Raw genomic sequence first — 13,567 nt, 5'->3', positions numbered from 1 at the left:
TTATAGATCTGCGAGTTTTTTTTTTTTTTTTTTTGATGTAAATGAATGAATTTTATTTTATATGTTAAGAATAAGGCAAAGGATAAGAAAATAATGCAACTTCAATGGCAAATTATTAACTTATTAGATTGTCAAGGAGGCATAATTCTTTACATTGCAAATAAACTATCATATGACTGAGTAGAACTGTCAAATTTTTATAGGACAACACGATTCACAAAGACAATTCACCTGACACGATTATCAATTCTATTACTATAACATTGTATGAAATATATAAATCACATAACACAAATTCTAACATGACATTCCGTTTTGACAATCCTAAGTATTCTTCTGGAAAAGTTATTCCTGTCTTCTTCACAGGCAAAAGGCACAAGACTAGTTTCTTCTACAAAGGAAAATGAAGCTCCAAAGAAACACAAAATTGGCACAATAACTTTCCTCTCCCGGTGCCCTGCAGTGTGCAAATCCGACGAATTTTCAGCATAATACAATCCTCCTAGGCAACAGATTTTGCTCATCTAAATCTACTTCTCAATTTCCATCCTATAGAACTATCTGAACAGGTACATCAACAAAAAAGTCCCCGACAGCTATGTTTGCTGGGAAACTGGCAAAGATTTCATCCATAAGGGCCGGCCTAAAATGGCATTTCCATGGATTGAAATGTAAGCAGCATTCAACCTGAAAACAAAACTCAAATAGGTAAAATGAGCAGCCTATAAGCATAAACATGTATGTAGGTACTAGTTGAACCACAAAAGCTGAGAGAGACTTCACTTGTCAACATCAGGAGCAGCTAAGGGATCATAAAGTTCCTCCCTTTGTTCTGCAACTGGAACTATACCCGTCATGTCTTGAGCACCGTCGACCTAAATGTATAATGTATCAGTTAGAAGCTATGTTGCATGGAAATGGAACTGATACAGAAACAGAAACGGATACTAGGAAACCATATATGTAAAAATATAGAAAACGGAAACGTGGGAGGAACATGTAAATACTACAAATGTAGCGGTATATTTATAAATTTTGAAATTATTTGTATATATAAAACAAGAAAAATTATATGTAAGTTTATATATGATAACGCGGTTAAACTGGAACCGGAGGCTATACCGGTCCAAAAACTGGCAATCGGGCCAGGTCAATTGGTGACCATTGACTCAGATACGGTTCTGAGGGTCAAAACGGTTCTAACTATACAAATTTCAGATCCTTATTTTAATAAAATGACAAAAAATAGAGAAGATCTGATTTCATCTTCAACTTCAAGTCGATCAATGGTGTCAAGGAAGGACTGAATAAAAGAAAGTGACATAAACTGATTAGAAGATCTAATAATGTGTTGTCTCCTTCTAAAATCCATTGTATTTTAAGAAACGAGTTTCCAATTTTCTTAAATTATAAAAACGAGGCCCTAAAACATAAAGTTTCGGTTTGCAAGAGTTTAAATGCGGAAACTCTTTGAAATCAAGGTTTTCGTGCAACATAGGTTAGAAGTAACAAATGATCACCACAAAGACACCCTCCACGGAATTCGGAAATTGCGGTTACATTTCATAGTACAAAAATATTAGAACTCGTGGAGCTGGATTGTTAGGTGACAATTCCTAGTACACATCATGGTAGAAGTTCAGCAGTTTGGAACTACAAAAATTTACAAAAATGTGTAAAGGCCTAAAAGACGACCAATTAGTCTTCATAGCAACTATAATAACTTCCCTACCCACAATTAGAGGTGACAATTTGTCTAAGTGGACTCGTGTCAATTATCAGATTAATGGCAAATGAATCAACCCATACCCAACCCACAATATACCATTCTAACGCAGTATTCATGCAGCAAAAGTTAAAAATATTCACCTGTTGAGGATACTGTGGATAGCCAGCATATGCACCATAGGCATATAATGATGGATCTTGTGTTGCTCCATAAGCATAGGCATCATACCCTTGTCCATAACCATAGTAGGCACTCCATTGATCTACTTGCTGACCCCAACCAGCAGTTGCATCCTACAATGAGTCAATACCAAAAATTATCAAGGTCTCTCCCGATGTCAGCGCCAAATTTAAGAATTTTCCTATTTGGAAAACTCCCTCATTTTTGGTTGATGAGAATTCAAGAACATTCATTCAACATCAGGGTTTACAGGCATAATCACAAACAAAGAAAAATGATGAAACAAGATATTGATAACTGCTGTGTGGAAGGAGGAGGCAATTGAATGGAACATATCAATGTTTGTTCCTTTTAGACCTCAAGTAGGTATAAGGACTACTATAAGGGACAGGGACCACACAGTGTAGGATCTCTACCACCCGTGCGTGAGCCAATGAACAGACACTTGGCTTAAGTGATCCACCCTAGTCTATCAAGGACAAGGAGGCTGGCATTTATTGCCTTGGGAAAGAGAGGCGTGATGTTTCCAAAGGAAGGAGCCTTAGGGACACTATGAGGCCATTGGGCCCATAGTGCACGCTCCTATGAAGGCCAAGGTTTGATACATACGGGGAATCTTATGGGACGGTATTCGGAAGTGGTTCACGAGTATTGGCTTATGTTCAGCTATACTCTTAAAAGTAGGACTTGACGGAGTTCTTAAGAGGGGAGAAATTCTCTCGGTATCGGTTGGCTGGCTCGATGGCTTGGGAAAGTCTCGATGCCACAAAAAAAAAAGGGCGGCCCGGTGCACTACACGTCCCCACTAAGCGCGGGTCCGGGGAGGGGTCCCACCACAAGGGTGTACTAGGGCAAGCCTTCCCCTGCCAATTTTTTTTGGCAAGAGGCCGCTCCTAAGACTCGAACTCGTGACCTCTCGGTCACACGACAACAACGTTTACCGTTGCGCCAAGGCTCGCCCTCTCGATGCCACACAGGGACTTTAATTTATTCCAAGTTTATTCCGTTACACTATGCTGAGTCCATTATGATTTACGAGAAGTGTCATTAACCTTCTCCATATATTCAAATTTTTTATTACTTATTTCAGGCTAAGAAAGCAAGCATCGAAGTTCAAACCATGGGACTAACACAGAAAAACACATCTCAAAAGAATACGCAAAAATGGTAAATTCTCCCAAGGCGAATAGAAGTGAAATTTACCTGTTTCCTGCCCCAAGAAATCCGAACCGGGTGTTGACCAATTACGTGACCTTGCATCCTTTGAATGGCTTCTTCAGCAGATACCCTACAAGGGAACAGTAGAGTTTAGAAACACTGAAGCAAAGTTGATAAAGACCATCAAAATTAGGGATGGTAATTTCCAACAACATAACACGATTTACATAGAATGCCCGACTGACACGAATGACAAAATTATCATTTTTCTTGCATTTTATATCATATATAAGTATATGTTCCATATAGATATAACATAAGACGATTTTGACAATATAATCGGAATTGTCATCCCTAATGAATATTGCATGTTATGAAATAAGGGCAAGGCGCTATATGACTATCTTCACCCAGTGGTCTCTGTCTATCTCTAGACACCAACTATTTTCTATCAACAACAAGAGAAATATAGTAGGAGCTACATGTAACGACTCGATCCTGAGGGGTGTCACCGGGGTGGAAAACCCGAGCAAGGAGCGATCCTAAAGGATGACGATGAGGGCATCAATAAACTGAATCCCACATCGGAAATGGAGAGGGAAAGATTAGATTATATTAGTAAATGTGTTTCTAATATATATAGACACACTTTACAGCCGTGAGCCAAAGAATGGGACTTGGGTCAAAGCGGACATATCTACATAGTATTAGACAAGAGTGTTATAGTACACATGAAATTGAGGAATAGAAAACAGAATGTTTGAGGAATAAATATCATCATTTTATTGTAGAAAAATGAACAGTTTGCAGACCTAGTTGCAAATTGTACAAAACCACATCCTCTGCCCACAGGAATCTTGACATAGGGAATTTCCCCAAACTGCAAAAAGGTTTGCCTCAGTTCCTCTTCTGTGACATTGGGGTCCAAGTTACCAACAAAGATCTGCAAGAAAAGAATAGTAAGAGATTTGGCCAAGAACAACTTAGTGAAAACGACTAACATCTGGTTAGCTTACGGTGGTATTAGTGATGTCATTATCCGCTGGAACCACTTGGACTGGTGTAGTATAAGCTGGAACTGGATACACGGCTGCAGAAAATTAACAGATAAGCAAAATCTAACATAATAAACAATTACCGAAAAAGGGCTACATATTATGTCAAATCATCTACTTTGTAGGATAGAGATAAGTGCAAAGAAGAGTTTAAAAAGCTTTTAGAAATTAAAGTTTCTAAGTAAACACAAGGCTTAATACATTAAGGCCCTGTACTTCGCTAAAGAATGCGATTGCCACCCTGAACTTTGGAGATGTTTCATTAGCCCCATGAACTTGCTTAAAGTGACATGAGCAAAGCGGTGATTTGGACAAGTTGAAGTGCGTATCACTTTAAGCAAGTTCAGAGGGGAAATAGCAAAGTTTAAACAAGTCCAAAGGATCAATAGGTCACTATAAGCAAGTTCTTGGGGTTAATGAGACATCTCCAAAGTTCAGGGGTCAATCGGATTATTAGCCCAAGTACAGAGGCCCTTATGTATTAAACCTAAAAATAAATTATTTTCGGTCCTTGCATTTAGGCTGGGAAAACTTGGCCTCTCATGTTCTCTGGAAATGAAAGAAAGAAAAGGAGACTGCTTAATGCATCAGGGAACTACTGTACTTGGTCCGAAAAAACCGATTTTATTTAAAGGACCTATTGACCCCCCTGAACCTACTTAATGTGATCCATTGGCTCCCTCAACTTGCTTAAAGTGACACATTGGCCCCCTGAATTTACTTAAAGTGATATGCACTTCAGCTTGCGCAAGTCACCTCTTAGTTTACCACATAGCACCGGGGGTTAATTAAGTCACTTTAAGCAAGTTCAAGGGGCTAATGGGACATCCTTAAAGTTTAGAGGGCCAAAAAAATATTTTCGGGCCGAGTTAAGGGACTCCTGGTGTATTCAGCCAAAGGACACCTATCAGCAAAAAGTAAATAAATGACTAAGTTCTCGTATAGTTCTGATAGAACTATAAGACTAAAAAATTACCTTTTGCTGCAACGAATGGCTGTTGATAGCCAGTGGTCTTCTTTGGTGTTGCTAAACTGATACGCATTGGCCTAGTGGAGCAATAAACACCATTCATTTCAGACATGGCACGATTCCTTTCATTCTCATCACCAAACTTAACAAACCCATATCCCTTAGAACGCCCAGTATTAGGATCAGTTACAACCTTGGCACCTCTTACGGATGGATAATTAGCTCTGAATGTTTCTTGTAAGAGAAAATCTGTAACATCAGGTGCTAAATCTCCCACAAAAATGGAAAACTCAGGACCAGCATCAGCTCGCCTTTCACCGATACCGAATGAAGCCCAGTTTAGCCTAAAAGTTTGTTCAGTCCCTGGCATTTGTGTCCCATTGTATGTGTGTAGAATCCTTTCAGCAGCTGCATGAGAAACAAACTCCACAAACCCATAACCTTCTGGTTGGCCAGTGATCTTGTTTCGTATTATTTTAATTGAAACTACCTGGATTGAGAAGAATGGTTTTGAAGTTTTAGTTCATGGTGCAAAACAACAACCAACAACTTGCAAGAAAAATCAACTGTACCATTGAGTTTACTTTCTTAAGAAAAGAATATCATTTCTAATTCATGAAATCAAAATTGATAACAGGCAAATTACTCAAAATTGATATCATTTCTATAACTATTGAACAAAGAAAGAACAATTGATTTATGATGAATGCAAAGTTTAGTAGTTGTTTCAATTCAGATCCTGTGGTTTGTCTTCAATAATCATTCATCATTGTTTGTCCAATGAAGATTTGCTCCCTATAGGCTATAGTATGTTGAATGTTTGCAGATATTTGATCTTTTTGATGTCAAACGCAATGGGCATATTGACTTTGGAGAATTCATCCTTTCTTTGAGTGTCTTTCACCCAAAAACTCCTGATGCAGTCAAAATTAAATGTAAGAAACTCTTTCAGTGGTATTTGTAACCAGCCTATCATTCATCAGATATTCTTTATGTTGCAAGTTAGTTAATGTGTTATAGCTACTAAAGCAGAAAACCTAATGTGGCAGATGCGTTCAAACTGTATGATCTGAGGCGTACTGGTTACATTGAGCATGAGGAGGTGCATTCTTTCTTCCCGTCCCATTTTGCTGTCATTTCACTTAGCTCTTGCTTTTTGAAATTTGTATAAATTGAAGTAATTTTGATTTCCTTTAGTTGGTTTTTGTCCTTCGGTTATGTCTACTTGAAACTCACAATCAGGTAGCTTCCAGATTTTATGAGATTTTTCCAAGAATTGTTCAAACTGTATTAACTATGGGAGTGGAAACACTGATGATAATGTTGACAGTTGAAGGAGATGGTATTGGCTCTATTGGAAGAATCTGATTTGCATATATCTGATGATGTTATTGAAACAATTGTAGACAAGGTATGAAAATATGCGAGATTATACTCTTAAGGGCTCTCTCTCACTTTTGTTTCCGGACTTGTGGTTTTGATGTTTATTATCTCTGCTTTGTCTATTATTCAGACATTCAATGAGGTCGATACAAAAGGCGATGGACGGATTGATCAAGAAGAGTGGGAAGAATATGCGGCGAGGAATCCATCGCTCCTAAAGAACATGAAACTACCTTATTTAATGTACTCTATCTAAAAACTTACAATGAAAACTTACTTTTCAATTAACCATCTTTTAATTCTGTATTGAAATCATGCTTCTTTGCAATCAGATTACTGCTTTTGCTTCTTTTCATGTTTTATTTTGTTGGTGATTATATAAAATATGACCCTCGGTCTGGTTTCATGTCGTGGCTTTGCTTTATCAACTAATGGTTTCAAATGTGAAGTATAATAATGCTTCTTTATCTTCTTCTCTACTGCATTGACAGTCTGCTTTCTCAAAAGTGTAGTTTGTTTTTGTGTATCAACTGCAATTTTTCTTTTTGTGTTAATTGTAGTTTGCCATTTATTTCAGGGATGTAACAGGAGTATTTCCCAGCTTTGTGCTAAACACTAAAGCACAAGAATCGCAATTGTAGACCACTCATACACATGAAGAAGACAGAAAAGGGAACAAGTTTTGCATCTATCTTCAATGGCTTGCTTTGCTTGCCAATAGAAAAGAGAAGGGAAGGTTGGCAGTTTCACAAGCACTGCTCGGATCGGAGAAGACGGCTTTCGATTCTCCAAATACCAACTGGTCAACGTCTAGCTATTCTTTCTTATAGTTCATCAGATTACTCGGTTCGAGCTATTCTTTAAAAAATGCATATAAATACACGAGTTCTCTGGTGGCATTAACAAAGAAATTTGTTTGCTTTTCTTTTTATTCTTCTTAACTAGCCCAGCACTAACATGTGGCTGAGTTTCCTTGTTCAAATTTTAAACCCAACCCAACCTGTGAACAACTTTTCTTTTTACCCCTCACATGTTTGAGGCATAAAATTCAAATTGAGATGTGACACGATTATCATTTTTATTGCATTTACATCATATATAGATCATGTAATGACAAAACAACCTATTTTGACACTCCTACCTAAAACTCAGCTTTCAGTGGCCCATCAGCTCAGCCGTCTGAATGGGCATGACATATATATGGAATAACATGCTCCAGTGTGCTTTACAAAGATTAAGCTTCAATCTCAGAGCAACAACAACCAGCCTACTAGACATTGTGAACCCAGAACCCCCTTACCTAATAATGTGTTAGATATCTCATATTGCTTAATTAGAGAGCTATATGACTCCTTATATATGTGAGATAATCCTCCTCCTTTGAAGTACCTTTTGGGATAGACCTTTATTTACATGATATCAGAGCTTTGTATTCAATGTTGCTTCACCCATGTACAGTAAAACCTCTATAAATTAATAATGTTGGGATCACGTAATTTTATTAATTTATAGAGATATTAATTAATCGATAAATTAATAATTATTAATTTATAGAGTGATTTTAATTTTTTTTAAATAAATTTTAAATTACTAATTGTTTCAATAGCAATTTGTTTCAAACATTGCAAAATTCGTATAGGAGATGAATCTGTCACAACGAATTTAGAGGAAGCAATCATTGAATAAGAAATTCATGAACTTGAGGGAATGATTGGTTAGCTTGGTTACTGCAATCAAATGAATGTCAATCAAATACATATTGGATTATCCAGGTGAAAACAATGAATGCTCACAAGTCCAAAGTTTAGAAGAAATTGTGTCGAACGTTATGCACTGGAACTTTTGAAACCAACCACAAGAAAGGAAACAATTATAGCATCATCCACATTTTACAATTTTTTGTTACAATTTGACAAGGATACACCAGAACTTTTGAATGCACTGAGAATAATTAGAGATGAAATTCAACTAGATTTAAATTTCAAGAAAAAACAAAATACTGTAGATTCATATTTTTGCTAAATTATCCTAAGTATGTATATCTATATATATTTCGCATATGTATTTGAGAAATTATTAATTTATAAAGGTAATAATACAATGTATTTATAAAGGGTTGTTCCAGAAAATTATTATATTATTAATTTATTAAAATTGACCATTTTTTGAACCGGCCCAAGTCAGGACCAGAAGAAATTATTATTTTAAAGAGTTTATTAATTTATCGAGTATTAATTTATAGAGGTTTTACTTAAATATCTCATATTACTTAATTAGAGAGCTATATGGTAACTATAAAAGTCGGGCACTATATACCTAGGCACACAAGCACTACTTTCTCTCTCTAACACCATCGTTTTACATGTCAGTAGAGGGACTTCATCAAAGAATTAGCAAGGAATCCAAAAACTACCCATTTGTTGACATCAAAAACTGATTAGCCTCCTAAAACTACAATGAAGAAAATCAAGAAACAATCTTTTACAGAGATAAGACTTTTTTTTTAGGTTTCACAGAGATAAAGACTTAAAACTGAAAAAAGCATACTACGGGTTCCTTCCAAAAAGGTAAATTAGGCAAAAAAGAAGAAGTGCACACCAAAATCCCTCTTCATAAAATAACAATTATCGACTAAAACAATAGCTAAACTTTGAAACAGTCAAAGCCATGATGAAATTGAAACTCAAACACAAAAATCGACACACAGGTATGTAATAGTGGGGAAGAAAGAAAGAGACCTCGCCAGTGTGAACGAAGCAAGAACTTAGGTAGGTTTCATCGACCCAATACTGTAAATCCCCAATCCAAAGGGTTCTGACTTCTTCTAGAGTAGCCGGTTGATGATACCCTCCTGGGTTTGCTGTTGCCGCTGCCATTAATCCACACCTGCTACTATTGCTCCTTTCCTCTGTTTGATCGTGTTATGATTTCACCAACATATGTTTTTCCTTTTATGTGACGCCGTTTTAGCTTTTGCTATAAGCATTTCAATTTTTCAATATATAAGATACCAAAACTTGCGTAATGTTTGTGGGGAAATATCATGTACAAAATATACAGTACTAATGTAGGCTTAACATTTAAAAAGGATATCAATTTAGGTTTCGATCACGAAATGTGCACGTTATTTATATTCAGTGGCGGAGCCAGGACTCTAAGCTCGGGGGGCTTGACCATGTAAGAAGGAAAAAAAAATCAATGGTACTTAAACATATTAATAAAAAATAAAAAAACATTACAAAATGTAAATTAAATCATAAAATGTGAGTACATAGTTTTTTTTACTTATAATAAGAATACTACTGCCTAACAGGTGGCAATTTACCCCTTCGGGATGTCATATTCTGACAATTTTTCACAATCACTTCATTTTCTATACAGATAAAAATTCTTTCCTCAATTTACCGATGTCATAAGTTTTACAAGTTTTTAATAAGTTTTAATAAGGTTACAAGTTTCTTACAAGCTTTTCAATATCATATTCAATTCAATCCTAAATTCAATTTAATTCAATTCAATATCACATTCAATTCAATCCTAAACTCAATTGAACCCTCAAAATATCCAATTCAATTCAATTCAATTCAATCCTAAACTCAATTCAATTCAATCCTAAATCCAATTGAACCCTAAAAAATCACATTCAATTCAATCAATTTCAATCAATTCAATTCAGTTGGCTGTATATCGTCAGGGCTACAGACAGATGAGCGGACTAAGCCCGGGTTCCGAAAAACTTGTGCGTGAAATGAGTTCAGCTCAAGCTAACCATTGTGCTATTTTTGCTGCCATCAAAGAAAAACATCTAGAGGATTGCCCGACACAAAGACAGGTCTATAACTATAGGGAGAAAATCAGGACTGAGAGCTTTGAAGGTCGGCTTGCTATAGATAAGGAATACGTACATTGGACGCAAACGGTGCCGGGCAGTAATATTATGACTCACTTATTTATGGCACATCCTACATCGATCACACTGTTCCGATCTTATTACTTGTTTGTTGGTATGGATTCAACATATAAAACAAATAAGTATAAGATGCCATTCTTTGAGATCATTGGAATGATGCCTTCAAACAAAAACTTCTTGATCGCCTATGCAATCATGAAGGATGAAACTGGGGGAAGTTATATGTGGGTGTTACAAAAATTGAAGCTTTTGCTCCAACCTGATGTGCATCCGACAGCCATTGCTACGGACCGGTAGTTAGGACTGATGAGACCGGCTCGTGAGGTATTTCCTCATAGTCATCATTTATTGTGCACATGGTATATTAATAAAGATGTGAAGGATAGAGTAGGCAAGTTATGTGGAATGAAGAGTTTTGGTGAACTTTTTAAGAATGGAAAATGGAAACGTATAATTGAAGCCCCGGCAGTAGCCGAATATGAGGCGGCAGTGGTATCCATAAAGAATACTACTGCCAACTGGCCTCGTGTAATAGAGTACGTGGAGACCACATGGCTAGTGCATAAAGAGAAGTTTTGTCGAGCATGGACGAATAAGGTGTTGTACTTAGAAAACACTACAACCTGTCGAGTGGAGAGTTCACATGCACAGTTGAAACAGTGGTTGAATTCATCTACTGGTGCACTCGATACAGTGTGGGCGAAGGTGCACAAGGACATTGAGGCTCAGATCGATGCGATCAAGTAAGACATTTATTCTGTTATTTAATTTAATCTTTTAAATTGTAATACATTAGTTTTGTAATCCTTTACTGTATATAATCAGATACTCACTCAAGGACTCGAGAAGAAGATCTGCGGTGGCTCACTGTAAAGAACCTTTCCAGTATCTTGACTTATATGTTTCACATTACTGCTTGCGTGTACTGAATGATGAGCTCAAGCGTATGCGCGGATTGAGTATGGATGTGGTAAGTGAATGCGGATGCGTGTTGCCCATGACTCATGGCATTCCGTGTGCATGTGAGCTTAAAACGTATATTGACACGGACACATCGGTCCGTGCTGACCGTATCCATCCTTTTTGGAGATCTCTTGCGTTTGAAGGTTTGAGTGACATACCAGTTACTGCTCCCGTATATGCTGACGGGTCTGAAGATCACCAGTTTTTTCACTCTCTTGTGGAAAAGGTTGAAAAATTAGATCCTTCAATGGTGCGTAGCATATCGATGATGATTCATGATCAGATAAACCCGGAACAAAGTGGCTTCAAAGAACTTGAGGTCAAAGACACTGTTAGGGGTAGACCAAAGGGGAATTCATCAACGAAACGAAATCCGAGTGCATGGGAGTACAGTCAGGCACCACGAGGTCGAGCACGGTCCTCGGGTTCGAGGAGTAGTCGTAGTCGAGGTCGATCCTCATCCTCATCTGTGCATAACAAGGAGATGCCGGGTATATTTTATTTTAGTAATATATATGTTAAAGTTAAAGTATATGTATTTTTTGATGAATTTCATATATTAATATTTTCAGCCGGATTTGATGCGGATATCGCCGGTTACCACCATTTACATCGGGTTCAAGGTCTCATCGTACCATTTATTACTGGATACCATGATACTGTAGCAGATAGTAACTTTGGATTTCGTGTTTTAGCCGATGCCATTACCTATAACCAGGAGGAGTGGAAGCTGGTGAGAGTGCTCATAGAGAATGAGATGCGGGCAAACCGTGATCTGTATGCGCCAGTGTTTGGGAACGGATTCGATGCTGCCCTCACGCGTATTAAATGGGCAGGAGCGGGGTGTAGTGAGTCCCACTGGATGGTGAGTCCGGATGACTTATATGCTGTTGCATCTGTTTTGAATGCAGTAATATTCCTTTTTACTACATCACAGTTAGGATGTTGCACTATACTGCCGATGTGTTCGGATGATGGAAGACCACCAGAGCGAGAGATTGTGATTTGTCATTTGGGGAGTTATCAACACTACATACGTCTTTATTTAAGACCTGGATTTCCAGTGCCTCCCATTGCCACCTAATGGCGTATATTTCGTAATCCGAGTGTTCGTCACTTGCACAATCTATACGCTGAAAGGAGAGTGGCTTGGACTAGATTATATTAGTTTTATGTGTTGTAATTAATAATATTTATTCATGAACTTATATTATTGTTACTGATTTTAGTTAAAATTGTATGGTATTTATAGGTTTTAAGTACAATTCTGTAGTTACGGGTTTAACAGCCTATTTACGGGTTTAATGGCCTATTTTTTTTTTGCCTTTTCGGCACGCGGGCGTGTGGCTATCACGCCTCACCGTGTGGTCGGGCGTGATAGCCACACGCCCTAACACATGGTCGGGCGTGTGGCTATCACGCCCGACCACACGATGAGGCGTGTGGCTATCACGCCCGACCACGCGGTGAGGCGTGATAGCCACACGCCCGCATGACGGAAAGGCAAAAAAAAATTAGCTTTTCACCCCATAACCCATGAAAGGGCATTTTCGTCCTTTCACGAGGCTAGTGGTGGTAATTTGGAGCTGGGTTTAATAACACCCTAAAATTAACACATATTTAAATGTTTAAGTTAAATGAAGGGCACATAAGTCATTTTTATAAATTTTTAAAAGCCCTAATACAACTAAAACCACGTCATTTTAGATGTATAATTGAAATAAAAAAATAGAATTACAGAGAACCCATCTCCATCGAGCGATTTCTGCACTTAACAGCCGCGGAGCACCCTACCTTGGGGTTTTCCAGAGGGCCGGAGAGTCGGCCGACCCTCCATGACCCTCCCTAGCTCCGCCCTTATATTACTCCATACAATTAAAAGAATTTGATGTATCACGTTCCGTTATTGAGTATGTTTTTTTAGAAACTACAAAGTAGCTAGAGAAAGCACCAAACATATTACACAATCCATTTTGATTTTTTTTTTTTGTAAAACTGAAAATTAATTAATTAAAAAATATTAAATTTTAAGTATTGTATAATAAAATATTAAAACTGTGAAAGTTTAATAAATAATAAAAATAAAATACTTAATTTAAAGATTTAAAAAAATTTAAAATAAAAATATTAATTTATGATTTTTTTATGTGAGAGGTGATAATATAAATATATTTCTTATGTAAAAATGTTGAAAATACTGTATTTGATATGAGTCCAAT

At 37.1% G+C, this 13,567-nt stretch overlaps 2 protein-coding genes across 2 annotated transcripts; one reads left to right on the top strand and one right to left on the bottom strand.

Moving 5' to 3' along the window:
• Positions 1–100: 100 nt before the first annotated feature.
• On the bottom strand, positions 101–9,429 carry LOC136223024 (polyadenylate-binding protein RBP47B'). Its single transcript, XM_066010807.1, has 8 exons — positions 9,214–9,429; positions 5,099–5,582; positions 4,084–4,157; positions 3,880–4,010; positions 3,113–3,197; positions 1,870–2,022; positions 784–875; positions 101–687 (listed from the first exon to the last, which is right to left on the bottom strand). The coding sequence occupies exons 1-8, from the start codon at positions 9,349–9,351 to the stop codon at positions 597–599; spliced, it is 1,248 nt and encodes a 415-aa protein (XP_065866879.1). The 5' UTR covers positions 9,352–9,429; the 3' UTR covers positions 101–596.
• Positions 5,795–7,116, top strand: LOC136211143 (calcineurin B-like protein 4). Its single transcript, XM_066002692.1, has 6 exons — positions 5,795–5,836; positions 5,919–6,027; positions 6,142–6,194; positions 6,423–6,503; positions 6,606–6,718; positions 7,053–7,116. The coding sequence occupies exons 1-6, from the start codon at positions 5,795–5,797 to the stop codon at positions 7,114–7,116; spliced, it is 462 nt and encodes a 153-aa protein (XP_065858764.1).
• Positions 9,430–13,567: the final 4,138 nt, after the last annotated feature.

Source organism: Euphorbia lathyris, chromosome 1, assembly GCF_963576675.1.
Source record: "Euphorbia lathyris chromosome 1, ddEupLath1.1, whole genome shotgun sequence".
In the NCBI taxonomy this organism is placed as follows: domain Eukaryota; kingdom Viridiplantae; phylum Streptophyta; class Magnoliopsida; order Malpighiales; family Euphorbiaceae; genus Euphorbia; species Euphorbia lathyris.
This window is presented reverse-complemented; position numbering and strand designations above follow the sequence as displayed.

What these genes read in the sequence shown, in the direction of transcription:
- LOC136211143 (XM_066002692.1), top strand. Translation starts at nt 5,795, where the DNA reads ATGAATGCAAAGTTTAGTAGTTGTTTCAATTCAGATCCTGTG. An exon ending in GTTTCAATTCAGATCCTGTG is followed by an intron (nt 5,837 to 5,918) that starts GTTTGTCTTCAA and finishes GAATGTTTGCAG; the next exon opens with ATATTTGATCTTTTTGATGT. An exon ending in TGATGCAGTCAAAATTAAAT is followed by an intron (nt 6,028 to 6,141) that starts GTAAGAAACTCT and finishes CTAATGTGGCAG; the next exon opens with ATGCGTTCAAACTGTATGAT.
- LOC136223024 (XM_066010807.1), bottom strand. Translation starts at nt 9,351, where the DNA reads ATGGCAGCGGCAACAGCAAACCCAGGAGGGTATCATCAACCGGCTACT. An exon ending in GCCATTCGTTGCAGCAAAAG is followed by an intron (nt 4,158 to 5,098) that starts GTAATTTTTTAG and finishes AATTTTCTGCAG; the next exon opens with CCGTGTATCCAGTTCCAGCT. An exon ending in GCTGCTCCTGATGTTGACAA is followed by an intron (nt 688 to 783) that starts GTGAAGTCTCTC and finishes TTTTGTTTTCAG; the next exon opens with GTTGAATGCTGCTTACATTT.